This window comes from Diadema setosum, chromosome 4 (assembly GCF_964275005.1).
Source record: "Diadema setosum chromosome 4, eeDiaSeto1, whole genome shotgun sequence".
In the NCBI taxonomy this organism is placed as follows: domain Eukaryota; kingdom Metazoa; phylum Echinodermata; class Echinoidea; order Diadematoida; family Diadematidae; genus Diadema; species Diadema setosum.
This window is the reverse complement of record NC_092688.1, coordinates 45,206,116-45,229,711: the sequence shown is the minus strand read 5'-3', so window position 1 is coordinate 45,229,711 and position 23,596 is coordinate 45,206,116. Positions and strand designations below refer to the sequence as shown.

At 39.2% G+C, this 23,596-nt stretch overlaps 2 protein-coding genes across 2 annotated transcripts; one reads left to right on the top strand and one right to left on the bottom strand.

Annotated features, from left to right (window-relative positions):
• The first annotated feature begins 378 nt into the window (after nucleotides 1-378).
• On the top strand, nucleotides 379-17,187 carry LOC140227335 (coiled-coil domain-containing protein 42 homolog). The gene is made up of 10 exons (XM_072307751.1): nucleotides 379-560; nucleotides 2,603-2,708; nucleotides 3,253-3,357; nucleotides 4,177-4,262; nucleotides 4,855-5,026; nucleotides 6,286-6,449; nucleotides 7,303-7,371; nucleotides 8,165-8,249; nucleotides 11,934-12,011; nucleotides 16,606-17,187. Exons 1-10 carry the CDS (start codon nucleotides 505-507, stop codon nucleotides 16,651-16,653), a joined length of 969 nt encoding a protein of 322 aa, XP_072163852.1. The 5' UTR covers nucleotides 379-504; the 3' UTR covers nucleotides 16,654-17,187.
• Nucleotides 17,188-22,415: 5,228 nt separating this feature from the next.
• Nucleotides 22,416-23,561, bottom strand: LOC140227484 (uncharacterized). Its single transcript, XM_072307886.1, has one exon. The coding sequence runs from the start codon at nucleotides 23,559-23,561 to the stop codon at nucleotides 22,416-22,418; it is 1,146 nt and encodes a 381-aa protein (XP_072163987.1).
• Between the last annotated feature and the right edge of the window lie 35 nt (nucleotides 23,562-23,596).

The window sequence follows — 23,596 nt, the reverse complement described above, 5'->3', positions numbered from 1 at the left end:
TATGCGTATATATAGGCCTATAAAAATGCAATTGTGTTTTCTTCATCTGTCACTCATTTTCACATGTACTTTGTTAAATCCCATTTTGCAATAATTACAAATATCCTCTGCATATACATTGTATATAATTTCTCTGTTTATTTGATGGAAATGAAATAAATTTGAATCTCTTTGAATCTCTCAATCCGCGATGACAATCCCTTATGACTTTGGACAATTAAGTTTGGGTGACTTAACGCTACCATAGCAATGTACTGTTTCTCCTGCGCGTGCCATAGCCACTATTTTCTTCTTCGAGATATTTAGTATCCAACTTCAGTTTCCTAAAACTTTTCTGCCAGCGCGCCCTCTTTTGACGAGCAGAAACGTAACCCAGGCAACATCAATCTTCCGGCCAGCTTTCCCGTGTCTCTTTTCTGCTCCCTCGGCGTGCTGTTAAAGCTACTAAACTTGTCGGAATTAGGACAATTTTCTCATTATTACAAAGGACAAGATAAAGGAAAGATGGCGGTTAGTCTGGAGGAGTACTTCAGAACAACGTTCGAGGATAAGCTTTTGGTGTAAGTATTTGCGTGTCCTTGAATAAGGTAATCACGCACGTATTGACGTAAACACCCGTCTAACTATAGTAAAGGCCAGGGATCGGATCTAGAACACAAGTATTACGACAGTATACGTTACAATATCAGTCACTGCGGTGCCTGTGAAATGTTGTGTGACTATGATGGTGAGATGCGTACCGGTATAACGTTTTGCTAGACCTTAATGCTAACGTTTTTGAAGAATAATTGCATGGCCATGAGAAAAGTCTAGGTAACGTTAGAACTTGGAAAACAGAGCAGAGGAAATGTAACGTTAGACATAACGAATGAAGCAAAGCTAAAATTAAAAGTGATACCTAGGCATGATTACGGTAGAAAATACCATCAAACTGCGACCAGCAGCCCCATCATACGCATAGGATAGCGTAATGGGGCTGCGGACTGTAGCATTCAGGATCATGGCAGAGTAGCATCGCGGACAAATATCAACTTAAAATCGAAAAATTTCTTCAATTTGAAGACTTACCAGTAACAGGGTACGTGCAACGTTTGGTTCTGCCAATAACGTCAATTACCGAATGGTCGCCACTGCGGTAAGGTCGCCAGACATTCACATCGCATGTAACACGCGCCGCGATTGGAGATCAGCTTGGGCGAAGGATTTTCATCACTCTCAAAATACATTCGTAATTCACCTTTTTCCTCCGTAAAAACACAAATAATTGTAATCAAAATATATTTTACCATATAAGAGGTGATAAAACCATTTTTAATGTGAGGATGTTTTTGATTTAGAATGGATTTCAGGTGGCAGGCTATGGGAGGTTTTCAAACGCGGTGACGGACGATGCATCCTTCATTGAAGTGTGTGTATAACACACACGCTAATGTGGGAGGCTATGGGTGGCGATATTAGTTCGCCAACCCGGAAGTGCATAGGAATTACACACAAGTGGCGACCATACCGTCATTGACGTTAGAACTAGATTTTCTACCTAGTCCCTTTCTGTTCGAATTGATGACTTAATGTGACTCGGTCGAGAGGAACTTGGGAGAGCTACACTGAATTGACGGCCAGCGCATGCGCACGCAGACATCTTATCCAGTCAATGGATTTGAAATTTCTGCACAAGTGATGTGTGCGCATGCGCTGGCCATCAATTCAGTGTAACTCTCCCAGGTTCCTCTCGACTGAGTCACATTAAGTCATCAATTCAGACAGAAAGGGACTATGTAGACCTATTGCCACAATTGGCAGAACCAAACGTTGCACGAATCCTGTTGTCAATACTTCAACTTTACTGGTAAGTCTTCAAATTGAAGAAATTTTTCGATTTTAAGTTGATATTTGTCCGCGATACTACTCTGTCATGTGTATGATCCTGAATGCTAGAGTCCGCAGCCCCATTACGCTATGCGTATAGGGCTGCTGGTCGCAGTTAGGTACCATGAAAGTAGATTCTACTAGAGCTACTACTAGAGATGTTATTTAGATGTGGTCTAACCTGTGTTAGAACTTAGAGAAGATATTGCATTTTTTGGAGAATGGCAAGGCTACACACTCACATGTGTGGTAAAAGTGGAAACAGTTGTTAAGACTGAGTAGACCCCTTTTACTCTAATCTAGTCGTCATTGTGCATTAATAATGGACATATAATTGGTTTACACAAGACTTTTTGTACAGATAGAGTGTCAAGACATGGGTGGTTCTAGACTAACATACAAGAAAATAAGAATCCTGATCTAGAAAGTGTAGTGACAAATTCATAATCGTAAAGACAAAACTTGTGATGCTAATTAGGTAAGTAAATCAGGAAATGCTGGGTGCATCTTATCGCATCTGCCTGACTGAGCTGACATATTAATGTTTAAATCACTGTTAAGAAATGTACTGTGTATATTACTGGAATAGATCTACTGTGTACCAATCATCCCTCAATATTTTTTTTCCTTCTAGGTCTAGTTGTGTATATTTTACAGTGAATTGCTGTTTGCTGCGAGGTTGTACAAACATCCATTTTCTCTTCCTTCATGCTCGCTTTCATTGCTGTATCTGTAGAAAGATGCCAGAGCGTGAGGATGACCACCTCACACCGGCCACCAGACTACTGGAGAAGAGGAGAGAGATGTCCGAGGTGGAGCAGGCTTTAGCAGCCCAGAAAGAGGTAGGAGTGCAGTCCAGATATTATAATTTACTGTACATTCTACCTGTCACACAGAATTTGCATTCCAGCATCAAAGCTCCAGTAGCAACTTCAGAAGCAAATCTGTCTGATAGCTCAAAATTGTGTTAGTGCAAAATAATGGATTTTTCTTCTGCTCAGTCATGTTGCCTAGCAGAACATAAAGCTAAAATGTGTGCTCAACTTTCAATGGCTATTGCAAAGCGACGCAGTAACGTGGATCTATGTTAGCCTACACTGTATATGGAAATTATTTAATTGTGAATTCATAGAAAATTGTGTGCTTTGTGAGAAGCCTCTATTAACTCACTCAGATTTTGTTTCACAGAATTCATCTATAAAGTAGACAGAGATATAACATGAAGTACTAGTAATATGTCAGTCTTACCCTCCTGTGTTGCAATGAAGGGTAATGATTTGAACAACTAGCATTTCAATCAGTCAGTGGACTCTTTTATCTATCCATATGTTAAACAACTCAGTTCAGTACAGACATGATGCTATCCCTTGTTTCCATGCCGACCAGGAATTCCAAATGAAGATGGAGAGTTTGCAACAGAGGAGAGAGGAGCTGGAGCGCAAAGAATATCAACTCAAAGAATCTCTCCTCAAGTTTGACAAATTCCTCAAGGTAAGGGAACAACAACTATGATTTGAGGCCCCTGTTTCTCAAAGCATGTATGTGTAGATTTAATAGCAGTTGCAAGTAATTTATGGCAACTGGCTCAACTGAATAGCTTTGAGCATTGTTTTTAGTGTTGTAGCAGTTGTGATTGTTGCATCAAACAATTAATTGTACATTTTTAAGGTTTTGTAGCAGCAGGAGTTGATTCTGATCTGTTCTTGATGGGGTGATTGTATAGTGTGTGTGAGACTAAAAGATGTGATGTAGATCTACAGTTAAACTGTTGTCTGTGATTTTGTTTTACCTTTAGAGTTCATATTGCAAAATTGAAGACATGCTATTTGTTCTGTGGATCTGATAATTTATTGAATACGCGTGTTTAAAAATGGACTTATATTTTGTTTGTCTTTTTTGTAGCATTTTTGAATATGGTCAAGTATCTCAGTTTCAACAGGCTGTAAAGTGCACTTCAAACATTTCACCTGTGAATTTCTTCAAAAGTCTTTCAAAGTATGTTTGATTGCAATCAATTCTAAATGTATGTTCTATAATGTCAATGACTTCATTTGACTTATATGTAAGATCGTTGACAGAACAATATTGCCAGTGTCATCATCAGTACAAACATGATGTTATTCATGTCATGATATATGCCCACACGTTCTGTAAATAGAATGGAGAGAAGATACAAAATCTAATGGAGGAAAAACAAAGATCTGATGTTTGACCAATGTATCTGTCAGTTTTGAAAAGTTTATCACAATACTGGTGTTTGTAGGATCATCAACACTCATCAAAAATTCATCCTCTTGTTTCCCACTTCAGGAAAATGATTCGAAGAGAGCAAGAGCAGTAAAGAAAGCACATGACGAGAAGGATCTGAAGAGATCAAAAGAGAAGGAAATCTCAAGGTAAAAAAGATGTTTTAGTAAAGATTTGAAATCACCAACTTCATAGTCTCTGTATTTTCCTTTGCAACTGCAAAGAATCTAGTGATGTGGACTACTGCTTTATGTTGTCAAATTGTCTGCACTGCATCATAAGTAGAATGACTGATGTGTACTGACTACACTATATGTTAAAGTTACTGTAAAGCACAATATTTTTGTGGCATGAAATTCTCGTGAATTGGAGTTGACAACCTTTTTTTTTTTATTTTTTTTTTTTAGCATGACATTTTCACGAATTACCACTGGCATGCAATGCAAATAGTGCACAAGAACTTTCACATGCATTTTAAATTTGCATATCTTTGTTCGTGAAATTTACAAAATTAAAATGCATGCAGACAGTTAAGGTTTTACAGTATACATGTACTACAAATATCTGTTGCAGATTAACAGTAGTATCCTTTTTCTTCATTTCAAACTATTAGCAAGTGTGATGATATGTTCTGCTTCCTGTAGTTTTCTTGTAACTGATCATTGCAGTTCTTATCAAGTTGGGAACATTAATTGGCAATCACTAGATCCTTGTCCCATGTTGTGTTTTGCTGTCCTGCAGGTTGCTGGAAGAGAAGAGAGAGCTACAGAACCAGAAAGACCGGCTGCTGCAGCGGCTCAACAAGCACCGCCTCTTCCACCGCTTCCTGGAGAGGACCCTGGAGTCGGCCGAAGAGTTCCACGAGATCAGGGAGGTCATCGCCCGCCACGAGACGCTGGTCGCCACTCACAGGGTGAGGAAGAGAGTAGTGATGATGATGGTTGTTGCATGGTAATACTGCAGGGATGCCAGGTTTCTTTGGTGAATAAAACCCCCCAAAACAAAAACGTTGCTTTGTGAACTCTTTTAGCCCATGTTCTTGTAGGCTGCACGTTTATCTACACGCTGGAACTGTGACGACTTGAAGCTGTTAAATCATTGTCATCCGCCATGGCATCACTCATGTAACGGCCAGTGGACCATGAGCATCTTTGATGATTGTTGCTAAAGAATTTGCAAATTGGTATGCATTATGACCAAGGCTGAAAAACGATCGCAAGACATATGAATACCCTCTTTCCTTGTTAGCCCAGAACAGCATGCACCCATGCACCAATCACCGTTTGATTAAGATGTTAAAAGAAAGAAGAAGAAGAAGGAAAAGAGGAGGAGCTACAAAATCTTGCATAATAAGTGTCTCTTCTTCAGAATTCAGATATCGTAAAAGTGTTTCATTGCAAAATTATTACAAAACAAAACTGATAATGTGAGTGGTAGATGATTCATGTACACTATGAGTTATATAGTTCAGGCCAAAATACTCAAAGGTTTTCTTTCAAACATTATATTCCTATGTAGACCTATGGAGAATGAATAAAGTTTTACATTGACTGGACTACAGTGCTCAACACACCATGTAATCAATGCTATCATGATCCTTACAAGGGAATTTTACTTTCATATTTACAATCATAACAAACAGCATACATAGCTCTATTTATCTTTGTATTTATGTGTTTATCTTTGACTTTGATCTGTTTGAAATACATGGTATGTATTTGCATACTTTGCACATTCAGTGCATGATACAATCAATATTCATTTCTGTGATTACTGTAAAAGTGTGGATATTTTCGCAAGACTGATTTTTTGCGCTCAGTCGGGTTAGAAGAGTTTCGCATGTTTTTGATTCCACGGAATCAAGACATCAAGTAATGTAACATATGACAAACAAAAATGTTCTTGTGCTTTTATTTTCATGCTAGTTTGTAGTTGCGAGAAATGCATGAAAATTTCAACACTGCAAAAATTTCCACTTTTACAGTATGTGTTTATCTTTGACTATGATCTGTAAGAAATATGTATGTGCATACTTTGCACAGTCAATACTTGATACAGTCAATGGTGTGTTACTTCTCTATAACGATCTCGCTCTACCCTCCCCCAGCTTCTTTATTGTCCTTGTGAAATGCCTGCTCTAAGCTCTGTATTTTGATGCTCTGTGGAACCCAGGATCTTGTAGAGAAAGCCAACAGGACGCAGGACGCAGTGGAGAAGGAGAAAGGGAGATTGGGCAAGTTCACAGAGGAGAAGAACAACGAGATTTTGCACTACAACAACCAGCTTGCCGTGTTACAGACCCAGCTGGACAAGGCACAGAGTGAAGCGGTCAAATGGTAAGCAATTTATTTGTCTCTTGAGATCAACTGTTGAATCAATGATGGCAAGATTTTTAGTTTTTTTGATATGTTGTAGTGGTACTCAGGTAGGCAATCCTTGCATATGTAGCACTTGACTTGTTGTGACAACAGTTCTAATTTTTTTTTCTCTGTATCTTGTGCTGGGAAATCACTGTGTTTGGAAATAACTGCTGCAACAAGAGTTGAAACGTCATTTATAGTTGTATGGGCCGTGACGCGAGAGAAGGGCCCTTAATGCTGTTGCGCACAAACGCCATAAAACGGCGCAAAAGTTTGACAAAGATCAGCTAGCTAGCTGCACGCACATGCATAGACGCATCAAAAAATGGTAGGATTTGGACAAAACATGCTTTTTTAAATGTCATAATTTGGGCATTTAGGAGTGGAATTTCAGAAAACGGTTTGCATATCTAAAAATGTCGGAGTTCATTCTACAATGTGGAGGTGAAAACTCATTTTTGGTATTTTATGCCCTAAGGGCCCTTTTCTTGCGTCATGGCCCATATATAAACTTTTGTTTTGTATTTGGGATGATAGATTATGTTGTTGGAGCAATAAAACAGGTATATGCCATTCATAATTTCACTAGCATATAGCATTATTGAATGCAAAACTAAAATATACAAATATCAATACATGTCATTTGCATGCTTCATGCAGGATTGTAGTGCAGTGTGTTCGAGTGTGAAGTATGATATTCACCAAATTGGAAAATCCAACACAAGCATACTGTTAGTGTGTGAGCTGTACTCAACTTATTGATTAATGTCACGACTACAACTATCACAGAATTTATATATTCTATTCTTCCTCTTTGCTCCATTCATAGGGAATCAGTATGGACCCACATCAAGAATACAGCAGCAAAGAAGACCCTCCTCCTTGGTAGAATAAAAATGTAAGTACATGTCAGAATCCCTGGCCTGTGACTCATTGGCCATTAGCCGTAGTAGAAATCTATGTCTGAAAAACATTTCTGGTAGGCGCTGTGCTTGTTGTAATGAATGGTTGCTTTGAAGAAACACAGAAGTTTATAGTTGAACTGTGGGATATTCTTATTCAGCCATAGTTCAGGAAGATTACAATGAAAACCCACATAACTATCAACTTATCAAGTTCCCTGAGATCTTCTAACAGTGATATTAGTATGTGAGACTGCATATATTGATAGATTTTATTTTCATTCAGACACATTTATTTTTTTTTAAATCATTTTTAAAACTTTGGTCTGTTAATGAAATCTGTGTAACCTTTAATAGCATTTGGAAACCATCTTAGACTCATTTGACATGAGCAAGAAATAAACCAGTGCATCCATGTACATGTACCTTCTACCACTGTTTGCTAACAAGTGATTCCAGTGAATGGAAGCATGCTTCACTTAGTGATATCTTTAAGAAAAATGTGTATACTACATGTAGTTTAGCGATAGATGAATTATCTGTGCAGAATTTTCTCGCCATTGAAACTGTCTAAATGTTGCATAATGTACAATAGCTGCTGCATATTGTCTGTCCAGTTAGGTGAGTTTGTACACACTGCTGAGGCAGTGTCAGACTGTGTTGATGTTGAAATGATCTAGTTTCGATAGAATTATCCCCATACACCGATTCCTCTTCTGTGGTCTGCAGGCCTACCATTCTTTAATTGCTCTATGAAAACATTTTATACATATGTGTTTCTTTCTTCAGGGCCACACATAATCTCTTCCAACTTGTAAACCGACACTCCAAGACATCATCTGGAACAGACAACACATTAGAGCAACTAACAAAGGTATGCGTTTCTTCTTTCATTCATTTCATTTTATTTATTTCCATAAAATCTGGTAGAAAAAAAAAAAGATGTGGAGAATGCATTAAGAACAGTACGTAGAAGATAGGAATAATACAGGAAAAAAAGCACTCACTGTTTCGACAGAAGTCATGAACACAACATAAATGCAGCTATCGTAATATCAAGAATTGATTTTCAGCTCATTGAGTTTGCTCAAAGTGCATGCCCCAATAGCTTTTCATGGTTAAGCAGTCTGGAACTGGTTTGAATGTGACTTTATTTCCTCATTTACTAGTGCAAAGATTTATTTTTCTGGTTGTGAACTCTCTGATTAGTGTAGATTCCTTTCATGGGAATGGGTTTTCTGAGAACCTCACTAAATGATCCCATAAAATGGTGATAAAGAGTTTGTTGTGGCAAGAGCCCTTTTCATATTGTGACAAAAATGTGGACAGTAAAGCGTGAGCAAATGGTGGAGAATATGAGTGTTGAAGATGGCCCTCTTTCGAACTGCTAGGTCACTCTGATTGAGTTAGTCTTTTAAGGCGTCTCTGACATTTTTGTCCCCGCCGAACGAGTTCGAGCAGGGGACTATGAAACGGGCTCCGTACGTGTGTGTGTCCGTGTGTCCGTCCGTCCGTGTGTCCGTCCGTCCGTGTGTCCGTGTGTCCGTGTGTGCGTCCGTGTGTGATCAAAATCTTCAATTTGCTACTTCTCAGTCATTTATGAGCCAATTTTGATTCTGTTTGCTTTATATGATAGCACTACATGGGAGCTTTGAAACTTCTACACAGAATTTCAGTCGTGACCTTTGACCTTGACCTTTGACCTATATTGTACATTTTGCTACAAAATGCTACTCCTTCGCCATTTCTAACCCGATTTCGATTCCGTTTGTTTTATGTGATGGCACTAGGTGAGGGCTTCAAAACTTCTACACAGAATTTTGACCTTTGACTTCTTTGACCTTTGACCTTGATTTTTTGACCTATATTGTACATTTTGCTACAAAATGCTACTCCTTCGCCATTTCTAACCCGATTTCGATTCCGTTTGCTTTATGTGATGGCACTAGGTGAGGGCTTGAAAACTTCTACACAGAATTTTGACCTTTGACTTCTTTGACCTTTGACCTTGATTTTTTACCTATATTGTACATTTTGCTACGAAATGCTACTCCTTCGCCATTTTTAACCCGATTTCAATTCCGTTTGCTTTATATGATGGCACTAGTTGAGGGCTTCAAAACTTCTACACAGAATTTTGACCTTTGACTTCTTTGACCTTTGACCTTGATTTTTGACCTATATTGTGCATTTTGCTACAGAATGCTACTCCTTCGCCATTTCTAACCCAATTTCGATTCCATTTGCTTTATGTGATGGCACTAGGTGAGGGCTTCAAAACTTCTACACAGAATTTTGACCTTTGACTTCTTTGACCTTTGACCTTGATTTTTTACCTATATTGCACATTTTGTTACAAAATGCTACTTCCGGCGGGGACATATGTTACGCACCGCGTAATTTCTACTTTTCCTTGTTTTTTTTTTTGGGGGGGGGGGGCGGTGGCGGGTGGGCAGGGAAAGTTGAACCAATTGTATTTATGTAACAACTGTAATCAGCAAAAAGTGAAAGTGGGGAGGGGAATGAGAAGGGATATTCCAAATGAAAAGCCTAGTTGAATTATATTCGGTGTGAAACCTTTTTGCAGAGGGCTTTTATCGAAACCTACTCTTGCAATACTTACAATAGCAATGTCCAATCGGCTTCGTGGATATCTTGCCATATCATATCATTTTCTTTAATTAGTCACTGTTGTGGGCAGGCTCGTATCAGTGCCGTATATTAAGAGAGTCTGGCCAACTGTTAAATTGGACGCCATGTCGTTACTCGGCGTATTACATGTGAAGGGGTTAGCTTGTGTGCTCAGACGTCATAATGAAAGCAAGTACATTGTAAAACAAAGGATAGTGAACACTGGGCAATTAATTAAAAGAAAGGCGTGCTAATCGGAGTAATTTGCTGTTACTCTCATCATCAATAGTCAATATTTAGCTGTATATCTATTTCTAGATGCTTGTAGCTACATAAATTGAGATTACCTCATTTACTAGAGTATTGAAACTACATGTACTTTCTAGTACCTGTTAAAGAGAGTTCATAGAACCCACTCCTCTTTATCATATTAATGGGCCTGGTATCAGTTTTAGATTAGTTGATACTTGGCAAGGCAACACCTGAGGGTTTTTTTAATATGTGGATGGCAACACCTCAGATTAACTTCTTTTTTTTTTTTTTTAATATGTGGATGACCTGCCAATATTAAACTTATTGTTAAAAAAAGAAAAGAAATCATAATTTGCAAATTACTGTAACAACACCAGCCCTGTTGCAACAATGCTTTGTCACTGAGTAACAACAGGTATATAATGAGAGTTTGTAAAGTATTTCATCAAAGTGAAGTCTACATATGGGAGGTAACTTGCAACCCCTCTTTTTTTGATGATTTTTTTTTTCTAAAGATTTTGCTTCACAGACACAGTTCTTTAGGCTCCAGTCTGCACAGCTCCCTTGTATGAACTGTACCACTCTTCCCCCACAATGCTACTGAATCACACAATAGTGTAATACTTGGTCCATTGCATCTACTATTAGACTTTGTTGACGACCAGAGGGTAGAACTGTAAGCATACGTCATGTCCCAAGGCCAGAGTTTACCACAGGTGTTGAAAGTTGTACTCACGTTGCCCAGGGTTTCACGAGGGAAAGTCCCTTTGGGTACTCAACTGTCACACTTGAATGTGAAAGAACAAAAAACAATCCAAACAAACAAGCACCAAAGAGGTAACAGTAAAAGAAAATTACTGCACCAATGCAGCAACCCTAATGTGAATACTATGTCATGCACTGTGTGAGTGTCATAAGTTTAGTTAAACTTTACCTGTATTATTTGCACAGGTTATATCTAATTCAAGTGGTCTTGGAGTAGATGAGATAAAATTCCATGTTGATTCTACATGCCTACCCATCTCTCTTCATTTCAAACCACTCACTTTGATATGTCTGTGTCCAGTCTTTCTTTGGTCTGGATCAGGTCTGTGTTGTCAGCTGTCTCACGGTGACCTTTGACCTTTAACAAGTCAAGCCTCCTGTTTTATTAGACTTTCTTTATGTATTAGTGCTCTGTTACAATTATATCCTGTATTATCCTCATCAAATTTCTTTGATTCGACTGTAAATCAAATCTGCACACCTTTTTGTAGTCATTCATGAGTGCACCCGAAATGTTCAAAGACACACATACAGACTCAAGGCTGTCATATTATTATGGCAACAAAATAAAAGAATTATTGTGCGCTGCTGGACAAACTGCCTGTGTGGTAGTAAGTATAGAAAATAATGTCCCCCCCCCCCCCCCCCCCCCCCCCCCCCGGCAGTTGCTGAACACAGTGGCGGATCCAGGCGGGGGCGCGCCAGGCATGCACCCCCTTATTTTTTGTTTAAACAAAAGAAATTCAAAAATTCAAAAAAGATGGGGAGGTGCGTGCGCCCCCTTTCATTTTGTAAAAGCACCCCTTTACTGAATTTCTGGATCCACCACTGTGAACATGTTATTAATCTAACAGTCATTCATGTAAAAAAGAAAATATATTATATATATGTATTCTTTTTTCCCTTTCAGATCCAAATGTTCATCATGGACCTGACACAGATCACGACGGAAATCAAGAGGGCAGAGGTGGCAGCAAACTCGGCCGCAGTATCCTCAAATCCATAAATTATTTCACTGTCGTTCGTGTGTACATACTTTAGACCAATCCGAGCCAGTCCTGTAGCATGCATCTGCTGCGACTGACTCGATGTTATCGATTCTAAGTACACCATAGTAGTAATTTATATCTATTTTTATATGCGGTCTAGGTGCAAGAATTGTTGTATTCTGTGAAGTGTTTCAGGAACTGGTCTCATGTCATTGTTAAGCTTTGCAAGCATGATGTTTCTCATCCTGGTTATAATAGACCTGTTGTTCATGGTGGAGAATAGATCTACCGGTACTGCAACTGACTTGATGTTGTTTATTTTCAGTACACCATAAGAATTATTTATATCTATTTTTATATGCAGTCTAGACACATGAATTGTTCTATTTCATGAAGTGGTCATGGAACTAATCTTTGGTCATTGTTGAGCCTTTCAAGCAACTGCATGATGTTTCTCATTGTGGCAAAAGACCTATTGTTCATAGTGGAATTGTGTATACCTGCCCCATTTGCATCCTGGGTCCTGTTTCATAAAACTTGTTAGCAGTAACAATGGCCACATTTCTATGACAAGTTCGCTCTCAGCCAATCAGATGCAAGGATTTCAGTAGCTTATAACAACTGTCGTAACTCTAGATTACTGTTAAAGTAGACATTTTTGCACAGGTATTTTTTTTGTGTGCTTGGCTGGGTAAGATGAATTTCACATATTGTTTTTTAATTCCGCGAAACCATAGTATGAAGCAGTGTTACATAGAAAATGCCAACAATTTGCATGCTTTTATTTGCGTGTTTCCATTTGCGCAGTATGTGTGAAAAATTTCCATTTTTACAGTACTGTGGAGTTTATAAAGATGAGCTGTATGGCTTGTCTACTCATCAGTCATGGTAGATACATGGTTAACGAACAGACAGACTGACATACATGTGCTATGCTTTCAAACACTTTATGTCAGTAAACACAAACGCCAACAGAAAGCCTCATATTTCTACACACGTGCATACACGTTTACCCAGCCTCAAACACACCACACGGACTCATGCCCACACAATATGTGAATGCTCCTATTTTGATATGTAGGCATTCATATTTCTATTCTTTTTAAATCCCATGACAACTAACAACACTATCAAAATCACGACTGTGATTTCAAGGTTTTGTTTATTCATATTTATGGCATTCATGAGAATACAATCGTTTTGTTTCATCTTTTTTATTTATTTTTTTGGTAGAACCTTTGCTTTGTACAAATATTGCTTCAGTAACACTTTGATGCTTAGTCAAATCCTTAAGTCGTGTATTTTGTTATGTCATTTCTTGCCACATACTTGTACAATTTTGGAAGAGAACTTAATTCGATTACATGGTGTAGGTTTTCTCCTTTTGTTGGAATATTAATGGATACCTTTCCTTTACTCGAGTTCATGTTCCATATGAATCAATCCCTGAGTCCACACATTATGCTTATGAAAATATTTAGACATTTCTTGTTTCATGTGCATGGTTTCTTTATGTGCAAAACTTTCCGTACTAAAGCCTCAAATTTCTGTACTTGGAGGTAATGCACATATTTTGTGTAGAAATCAAAGAAAAAGCTGCAACTTCCTGGGAAAAACAAAATGATTAAAAAATAGGCGAAAGGAAATTCTATAGCACATTCTTGTAGCCTACTTTAGAAAAAGTTGATCAAAATGTGATATGATTGGTTAGAAATTAGTGTCAGCAGAAATCAATTTCTCAGCTGTTGAAACTTTGTTGGTTTATTTGCATTTATTTTTTGTTCTTGTTTTCTTTTGTTTTATTTGTTTGTGTTATTTCTTGCTTTGCCAAGAAGATTCCCAGCATGAAAACATATGATGATTTTAATTTAACACTCAGGCAGAATTTAGTATCCAAGGTAGTACAGTCATTTCGAGAATCATTTGTTTGTTGTGCTTGTTTGGTTTTACTTCCTAATCTGTGATCCCCAGAATTTGATTGCATTGCTCTTCATTTTCTTGTGATGTCATTGTGTTTTGTCATGGAGATGGGGGTGGGGTGGTTGTCTTCCTCATCCTCACTTGCATATGCCTGCCAGTATACAGAGTTGAAGGCCTCGGTGAATAACGTTTATTTCAGTACAGCCAAATTTACTTCATTGCTTCACGCTTCAGTAGACTCTGTCAAACAAATCTGTGATCTGTGGGATCTGCTTGGATGGGGGCATTGAAGAATTTTTTGTAATGTATACAGCTGATTCCATCATACTGTATTGTATTGTACATGGAGGGGGTGATAGATGGTGATGTTATCACAGATAATGTATTTGTACAGGAGATATGCCATTAAGAACGTTCCTGCACCTCTTTCTCCAGAAAACATGAATTGTCACTTTGCTTTTTTGTCTGTATGATATGTCAATCATGCTGTGATTTATACATTTCCATGAACGATCATGAATGTATCCAGGGCTTTGCATCATCGGGATTCATAGTTGTTTTCTACGAGAGCCCCTCTCCTTTGTACGCTGTACATGTATTTTGTGAATTGTTATTGGGAGTAATTTGCTCAGTAAGAATTAAAGTTACAACTGATTCTTAAATTGCTAATATTTTGGATTGTTTCAGTAGGTTGTTCTTTTCCTGTCAAATTGGCAATTTATGCCCCCCAAAATCTGATTTTGTGCAGATTTAATGAATGTTACCAGTTTCATCAATGCTCTCTGCGAAATAAGATATGCAGTGAAATTTGTAGTTGCCAATTTGATGATGACAGGATGATGATGATTTCTGCAGCAAAATCACCACAGGATTTTATGGGTTTAACAGCCCACCTTTTTACTTTCCTCGTGTTTGATGAATGCCTTTGAGTCATAAAGGAGGGCTAAATCCAAAGCTCAAACATGTTATGTTGCTGGCTATTGGTATCTAATTGATCGGAGACGGCAACGCACACTGCAAACACCGCTTATCCTGGGAAAGATATGACTTTGTGTTGGGACGGAGAAAAATCTTGTGCACCCTTTCCCATCCAAGTCTTAAAATAGAATTTACGCCTGAAACCAAACAACACCATAAATGAAAACGAGCTATGTCCAGCGCTTGCTGAAAAGGAAACTATGATACCACGGTCATGCAGTCAAGTTTCAGTTGTGATGAAATTTGAAATCTCTCTTTGCCTTCCAGGGTCCGACGCCTTCAGTCCTATTTTGCTTTGGACGTGGCCAGCTTAGCGACGCCTTCAGTCCTATTTTGCTTTGGACGTGGCCAGCTTAGGAAACTCGATTGAAACTTGATTGTATAGCTCGATTGTTGTTTACTCAATTTACCATGGAGAGAGTGAAATATCAAAATGATATTGTAATGTTAGTTGGAGGCCAAAAGAGCGTTAATGTATGTATACTGTTATGAAAACTGTCAAAATGTATGAAGTTAACAGGTGGCTGCTGAATTGATCATTTTAGGGACATTGCTGGTATATTACGCCCTTTGTAATCCTAACCTCCAGAGTTGAAATGTGTAGCAACATTTCCCCCATGTATTTCGAGATAATCTAATGTGCAAAAGAAGGAAATACATTGTATTGGGAAAAATTATTAGAAAAAAAATGTTAGATAGAAAGAAAATGTTAGAAAAAGTACTTCTGAGAGGATATTTAAAGAATACCAAATCACACTCGAATGATATTGAGCATTCAGGTCTTCCTCATGGGCAAACCTCATTTCTTTACTCTGTGTACTGATATCTGACATCCCCTTGGCAACACTTTTTAACACCGTCCAAAGTTGTGCCTGACCTCTTGTCGCCATACATGTTCATTCTCAAAGTCCGTGTGTGTATTTCCTCGTATGTACGCCTTTGCGGATACCACCATGCCAAAAATTTATGTTTCTTCCTGAAAGCCAAGTATTCACCTCTTGACATTTGGTTGTTTTTGTTTAGTTTCGTTTTCAAAATGTTGGCAATGTTTGAGCTAACACTCTGTGACTATATTGATTCTTTGATCAGTAGGCCTACTTGCTTTTTGATTTGTTTTGCTATAAAAAAACAACAACAAAACAAAACAAAACCACACTGCGTATAACCATTTCCTTCCACCTTCTTAGTATTTACTGACTGCACATTTTCATTTGCCAAGAATATCTATAGTCCCATTGCCTTTTAATTTCAGTAAACACAGACCTTGTGCATTGCGCCATAATGTTCTCCGTGTTTATCAATCTTTAACAAGGGAGGGACCACCTCCCTACTTTAACCCACCCATTATCTACCCATCCATTCATATCTGTCTTTCTTTTGATTGATTGATTGATTGATTGATTTATGTATCATGTATGTATGTATGTATGTATGTATGTATGTATGTATGTATGTATGTATCTATCTATTTACCTATCTATCTATCTGTCTATCAATCTATCTATTTATACCTAGCTATCTAATTCTCTGTCTATTTGCCTGTTTATATTTCTACAAGGATGTAGATGTGTGTTTAAACTTTTGCCTCAATGCCATGAATCCTTCCTTTCTCTTTGTATTCAGTCACTATGCTCTTACTTTCATTTTACCTGTCATCACCCGCACACCTTCCTTAATCGGCACTTTCACCTCCAGCACAACAACACAGGTCTATTCCACCTCCCCGACAACGACTTCTTCTGAGCGGCCTCCACTGTTGATATTTATACGCCGGAAATGACGTCATTGTTGGGGAATGACAACACGACCTCGCCTCTACCCTCTCATCCAACCCTGCGTTAAAACAAACCTGTTCCGAATTCAAAAGCTTTGTGTATTTTCCAGCTTCATCCGTTAACAACTGAGGATAATCACCCACTCCAGCCCATTGTTATTCTCTTAAATTAAGGCGTGAGGTCATCCTCTTTGCTTGGAACTATTTCTGGTGTGTCAAGTTTGAGAGTCAAACCGTGACGTGATGACGAATTTCTATGCCTTTCTTCCACCCCTTCACGCTCCGTCTTTGTAGAATCGATAACCCCCATTTAATCCTCGCTTTCACTGTTTTCCATTCTCTAGCAATCTTTCCTGTGGCGAAGCACAATAACATGCGATCCATTCATCACTTTGTTGAACTATCCTAAGGGAGAAAGAATACTGAAGAGAAATGTGAAAACCCTGGGGAGGGGGTGCTCACAAAATACATGTTGGGCTGATGCGTTTACTTTGTAGTGATGTTATTTTGATGTGACTCTCGTGTAAATTGGACTTGTGTAAATCAGTTTCCGTCCCCTAAGCACAATATTCATAACCGTCTTTCCAGGTCTAACTAAATGCCTTGTTTTTAAAGTGCGTATAAGCAATGCAAGGTGCCACACCTTCTGTTTCCATGGCAGCAATATAGGCAACAACCAATCATCAACTTAGGATTTTAGTGAAACGCTGCCCTGGTTGTCCACGATGTCTTATCATTCTTCCTCGACTCGTGTCTTCGGTTTCTTAGCAATGTTCAAATTACCTCTGTCGTGAATTTTCTCAGAGAGGATTCTTGATCGGATGTTTTGTAAATAAATAGAGAAATATGACTGCACGATAACCTCTGATGGGAAATTTATGTGTGGTTTGTGTACATTGTAACGACTCCACGAATGTTCTTGTGAGAATGGAAGGTGAGAAGAAGATTATTCATGTTTTCAGTTTTGCAATGACTCACCTGTGGTTTTGATAGTATGGATATGTTGCCTGATGGTTGAAAATGCATGTCGTCAGCATTTGAATCTACACATCAGAGACAAAGACAGACAGGCAGACACACACAGGGGCCGCGGAACGTTTTTCAGTTTGGGGGGCTGTGAGACCGGGGGGGGGGGGGGTGGTGTCAAGGTCAAGCCCCCCCCCCCCCCCCCCCCCCGCTTAGAAGAATCTAAAGGCGGAATCTTTGGAATTTGAAATCATGGGTGGTGTTGTGATTATTTTTCCGATTTTTTTCCCGATTTTTATTTTTTTTTTTAATACGATTTTTTTTTTAAAGAGCCAAAAGTGTGTGTGTGTGTGTGTGTGCGTGTGGGGGGGGGGCTGCAGCTCCCCCAGCCCCCCCCCCCCCCCCCCCGCTTCCGCGGCCCTGATGTCACAGAGAGAGAGAGAGAGAGAGAGAGACATCTCTGTTCGCGGATAAAATGCACCGTGAAATAAGTCGGTGAACGAAATTTGTTTCGGCAATTCAGTATTTTGAGTGGAAACCGACAGCTGAGATTTTGTGCTAGGGTGTGAAACGATGCGTTTTTTATCGGTGATCGAATTAAAAATGCATTTATTCGCAATTATCTTATACATGAATAATCCTTTAAAGTTTCGTAACGAAACCCGGACATGCATATTTTGTTAGTGGTTTGAGTGTACGTATATCAGGCAAGACCATCAGATCTGCGTCAGGAATAAAGACCGGTATGGCAGCTATGAATCCCGCGTATATCATGGAGAGTAGGTATAATATACTAGCTACATGAAAGAAAGAAAAGAAAAGACAACACACCCACCCCCCCCCACACACACACATGATTAAAATTTGGATAACGTTTATACCACCCAAACATGGTAATACGCCCACGGCAATGTTTCTGTTAAATGAAGGTGTGAGTATCATCATGGTTCGTTTATGATATATCTCGCATAGGAAATGGAGGGGTGCAAACAAAGCGAAAAAAACAACAACAAAAAGTTGAGCGTGGGAAATTGAGAAACTACGACGTGCGATATTATACTGGATGAGAAACGGCGTTGAAACGTAAATTCAGGTATACTGAGGAAATACAACAGCTAAGAATGAAGAAAAAGGAGTGTGTGTGTGTGGGGGGGGGGGGGGGGTAAAAGAAACAATGACGCAAAAGCATGACGATCGAAAGCCCCTTTTAAACATATCTGTTGCACAATGCGCTCCATAAACTGAAACTACAACTGCTCGCTAATTATCGCTATACCTCGCCCGCTTGATATAATGCTTGTTCCAGTGGAAATATCAGTTAAGAGAATGTTTGCCCGACAAACGGAGAGTATACCTTGGCCATGGTAAATGGGCAGTTGCGAAGAATGTAGGTCGGATTAATCGCCCCTGAACACTTTCCCAATATTATCCGGATTCCTGCCTACACTGTCCGTATTACAATAAAAAAAAAAAAAAAAGCGCCCATAAAATAGATTTCGGAGCAGATTGGCGTCTGAGCATGTGCCACATGCTACATGAATTATGACACTGTGCAGCGTTCACTAATAGAATTACTCTCAGTATTCATTAGCCGACTAATGAAGGTAACAAAATCATGTAACGGATCATAACGGATCGAAATTTAGAGCACGAAAAATATGACTTAATGCCCGCTCTTTTAGGAGTGAGATGTGAAACATGATAATCATGTGAAACATAATAGTGATGTGAACACAACCCTATCCACCACAGTCACTCGCTGGATAGACTTTTGCATTATTTCTTTTTTAACACTAAAATTCAGTTTTACCCACTAACGATTCTATGAATCGAATCTGCCGAATGGGATCATGTTTAGCGTATTATTAGAGCGACTTTTTATTTTCATTTTACTGTTTCCTCTGTACGAGATGTCATTAACAGCTATAAACGTTTCGCCTTTTTCGAAATTTTATTCATTGATATAAGCAATTTAGATATTAAGAGCAACAAATGGTCCAAAATGACAGAAGATGCAAATGTACTTGAATTTTTTTTTTTTAATGCAAATAAGAAGATGTGTCACCTACATTTGTTTTTTTCTATGTGCATCATCACATAAAAGCCAGTTTGAGGTTCCACTTTGCGCAGTAGCAGAAAAATGACATATTAACACCAATAGGGCATGTTAGTTTTTAAATTGACTTAGATAAGCATCTGTAATGTAATGTTTATTCAAGTAATCCATATAAATGGTGCTTGCGAGCACAGCCACCTGATAGCAAGACGAGTTTTTGGTAACATCAATATAAACAGTTTAATACATTCAATGCAAAACAATGGAATTGATGCTTTCCCACGTTTAATATAATGGACCATTCTAATCACCTGGTCTGCGCAAGTTCACCTTTTTTTCTCTAACATGACTAATGATTTCCATAACTTGTTGATATACGCAGGGCAAGCTTAACAGCATTTATTGTCACCTTGGAAACGAGTGAAATGCTTGCCTAACCAACTGAGGGGGGGGGAGAAAGGCCATTATTTTGTGCCAAGGTGCACATGAGCTAACCAGATCTGTTTTATTAATCTTTAAATGAGTATGTATGCTATGAATTCTTGATCAAGGCCCCACTGCATGGTTTCGGTCATGCATCTTTTATTCGTTTGTCTATTCATCATACACGTATTTGACATGATAATGTTTATTACAGCTGGGGAGAACGATATTATTCTTGAACATGCTGTCTGGTTACAGTTCATGTGTTAAATAGCAATGACGAAGTGCGAATAAGACGCATGCGATACAACAAAGACTAACTGTACAGATACAAATAATTCTGAGTTCCAACATGTTCAATAAGTTTACGTGGCCTGCTTGCAGCCAGAGGCAAGATTATGACGTGTAATACAAATAGCAGAAGTTTAAGACAGTAATTCTAATGATGTTCTATAGATGAATCCGACTTCAGAGCACTGTAACTTGGCGGCATAAGGCGTTCCAAAGAAGAACAAAAGCACTTTCATTGGTTATGTAACGAGCCAGGTGCGTTACTATGTCAGCTTGTGCATAAATCATCTTTTTGTTTTAGGTATACTTGAAGCCCCCAGTTAGAAATTACCATAACAAACAGTACCAAACCGAAGTGGTCGATAGGCCCTTACAGTGTCAAATACAGTATATTGTACAATACAATCTAAAATAATGTCAAGTATTGGCTTTCCTTTGTCAAGCTGAAACAAGAGCACCAAATCCGAATTTCATTGTGATATTCAAGTATACACGCATGAATTATATCATTGGACAACCAGCTACCAAGGCAACGGGTAATTAGCTACTGTGGGAACATACAATCACTAAGTGTTGTCCAAATTTAGTTGTTATATATGACATCGCTAATACCCAGTGCCTCTCTTCTTCAACAGGGAAACGTTCTACTTCAACGGGATGCTGAAGTTGCTCCTTTGTGAAAAATCTTTGGCTTTATCATCTTATTTTCTTCAACGCACCTTAATCTTTCTTTATACGAAAACAAAGCAAAACGAAATCCCCATCCCATCATGTGTGGACAACAATTATAGCTTAAGAAAATATAAAGAAAATTAAACATGATTTCACTTTTCTAGCATAATGAAAGAGCACTTGACTAACCACTTTCAGAAAGCAGGGGTAATATTACTACCCTTAAAATATGTTAGTATATCAACTTGATGGAATGTGTAATTTTCATGAAAAACGAATTTTTGTGGAATTCCCTTTATATTTTCTTTATATTGTTGTCCACACATGACGTCATGAACTCTAGTAGTCTCCTCATCCAGCGATTCCAACACCAAAACTTTACAAATTCATAACTTTTACATCGATTGTCCGATTTTTCTCAAACTTTCACTGATGTGTTGTACTAATGTTGCTGCTTTCACTCAATCTACATTTCTCTTTGGGTTTTGGTTTCCTTTAAAATCAACTCAAACACTGTAGAGTAGATTTTCATATATAGGTCGACAAAACCATTTACAAAATAACCGCTTTTTTATTTGGACCTTGGAACAACGCGTAAAATTATTATCATCGCCTATACAATTTGGAAATTGCATCAATCAGCCTGCTAGTAGTCACTACGTATATTTAATTCTGGGTAAGCGGGCATGAGTGAGAATGGATTAAAGTGGACACATGTATTGTAATGAATAAATCAAACTAATTTCTATCTGTGATATCGAATGAGATGGTAATGTGTGATTGTGAACGATGAAAAATGACTATAAGTCGATCTTTCGGATGGGTATTGAAATACTGTGCTGTGAGACTTCGTAAGGAGCACCACGAAACAATCAAAACGATCGTTACAAGTATTATGCCTCTACATAACCATAATGTGTTCTACCTATCATTCATCTTCAGGGGGGCATTTTATCATGAAACATTTTGTCCGACAAAGTTGTCGGACAAATTTGCTCTCAGCCAATCAGATGCAAGGATTTCAGTAGCTTGTAACGGTTTGTCAGAAAAATATCTGACCAAAACGCTTCATGAAATGCCCACCTGAATTGCCCCCATATCAGTGATTATTATATACTCCATCATAAACGCAGCAAATTGTTCGAGTTTGCTACTATGACAATACATATTCAAATTGTCAATTGGCGATTTCAGTAAACTATAATTATAGAATATGACAAGACTTATACGTAATTACACATAAAAATTGCTGTAAAATCATTGGCATCAATAGCTATTGCAAAGTGCTAGGCATCAAGAATGATTTGTGGGCCAGTCTTAGGGCTACGGCAACCCAGGTTGCAACTGCTCTCCAGTTTTGTCCTCACTTTGCAACCCATCTTTTTCCGCGGGAGTTACCGAATGAGTACCGTTATTCATCAAATCGTTGGAAATGCCATGATCGTTCTCCTTCATTTCCCTGGAGACAACGGTTAACTTCTTGCTACCAGAAGGGCTGTCTTCCCTGTCCCTGTCGGAAGATTTCACCATGGCAACCAAGATGAGGATGCACATGGTCAGCTCCAGCGTTCTCTGTCCAGTCTCGAAAGCCCACCACTGCCACGGATTCTCGGTATACTCGATGATTCGCCGGTAAAACATTGCGATGACGGGGGGTAGGTGTGAGAGGGTTAGCAGGAAGCAAACTCCAGCGCTGCATAGAAATATGGCGATCAAACGATTCACTCGACGCACCTCGCTCTCTTTCGACGCCACGGATCCGTGCATCGAGGAGCGACGTCGCTCACTTTTGTTTCGCGGATGCGACGCCGAGAGATTCCGCCGGATTTTCCGCCAGGCGAAGACGAAGCCCGCCGTCAGGGCCACGCCCCAGATGATGAAGAGGAGCTCGCACAGCAAGATGGAGATGATGGTGGAAGGCACGTACGAGACGAGGAGGTCGGCGAAGATGACGTATGCGAGGCTGACGGTGATGATGACGGTGAGCGTGGAGAGCCGCTGAAATCTCGGTGACGCGATCGAGAGCTTGGTGGTCTCCAGAACGGCCAAGAAGAAGATACTATGCGAAGCGATGATGCTGGGCCAACCCAAGGACCAGATGATCACGTTGATGGGACAAGGCAACAGCATCCTCGAGCCGTACGGGTCAATGAACAGCGACACAGCTCTCGCGACCGTTGCCAGCGCCACCATCGCGTGCAACGACAGCCCAAGTCGTCTTCGCGCCTGATTTCCCCTCAACGTCTGCACAATGATGCAAACTGCGTACAGAAATATCGCAGAAAAGACGGCAGCAAAGAGGTACGTGTGTACCTGGAGACCATAGCCAAGGGTTTCCCGCGCGAGTGTCCAGTTCGGGCTGCTGTCTGCCCACGAGCAGCTGATGGTCACTCCTCTACCAGCGGGGGCGCTGGGGTCGCTTGTATTGGTATCATTCTCTGTCACCATGGGGTAAATTGTTGGAGCCATAACAATCAATGGTGTCCATCAGTAACTATTCAATA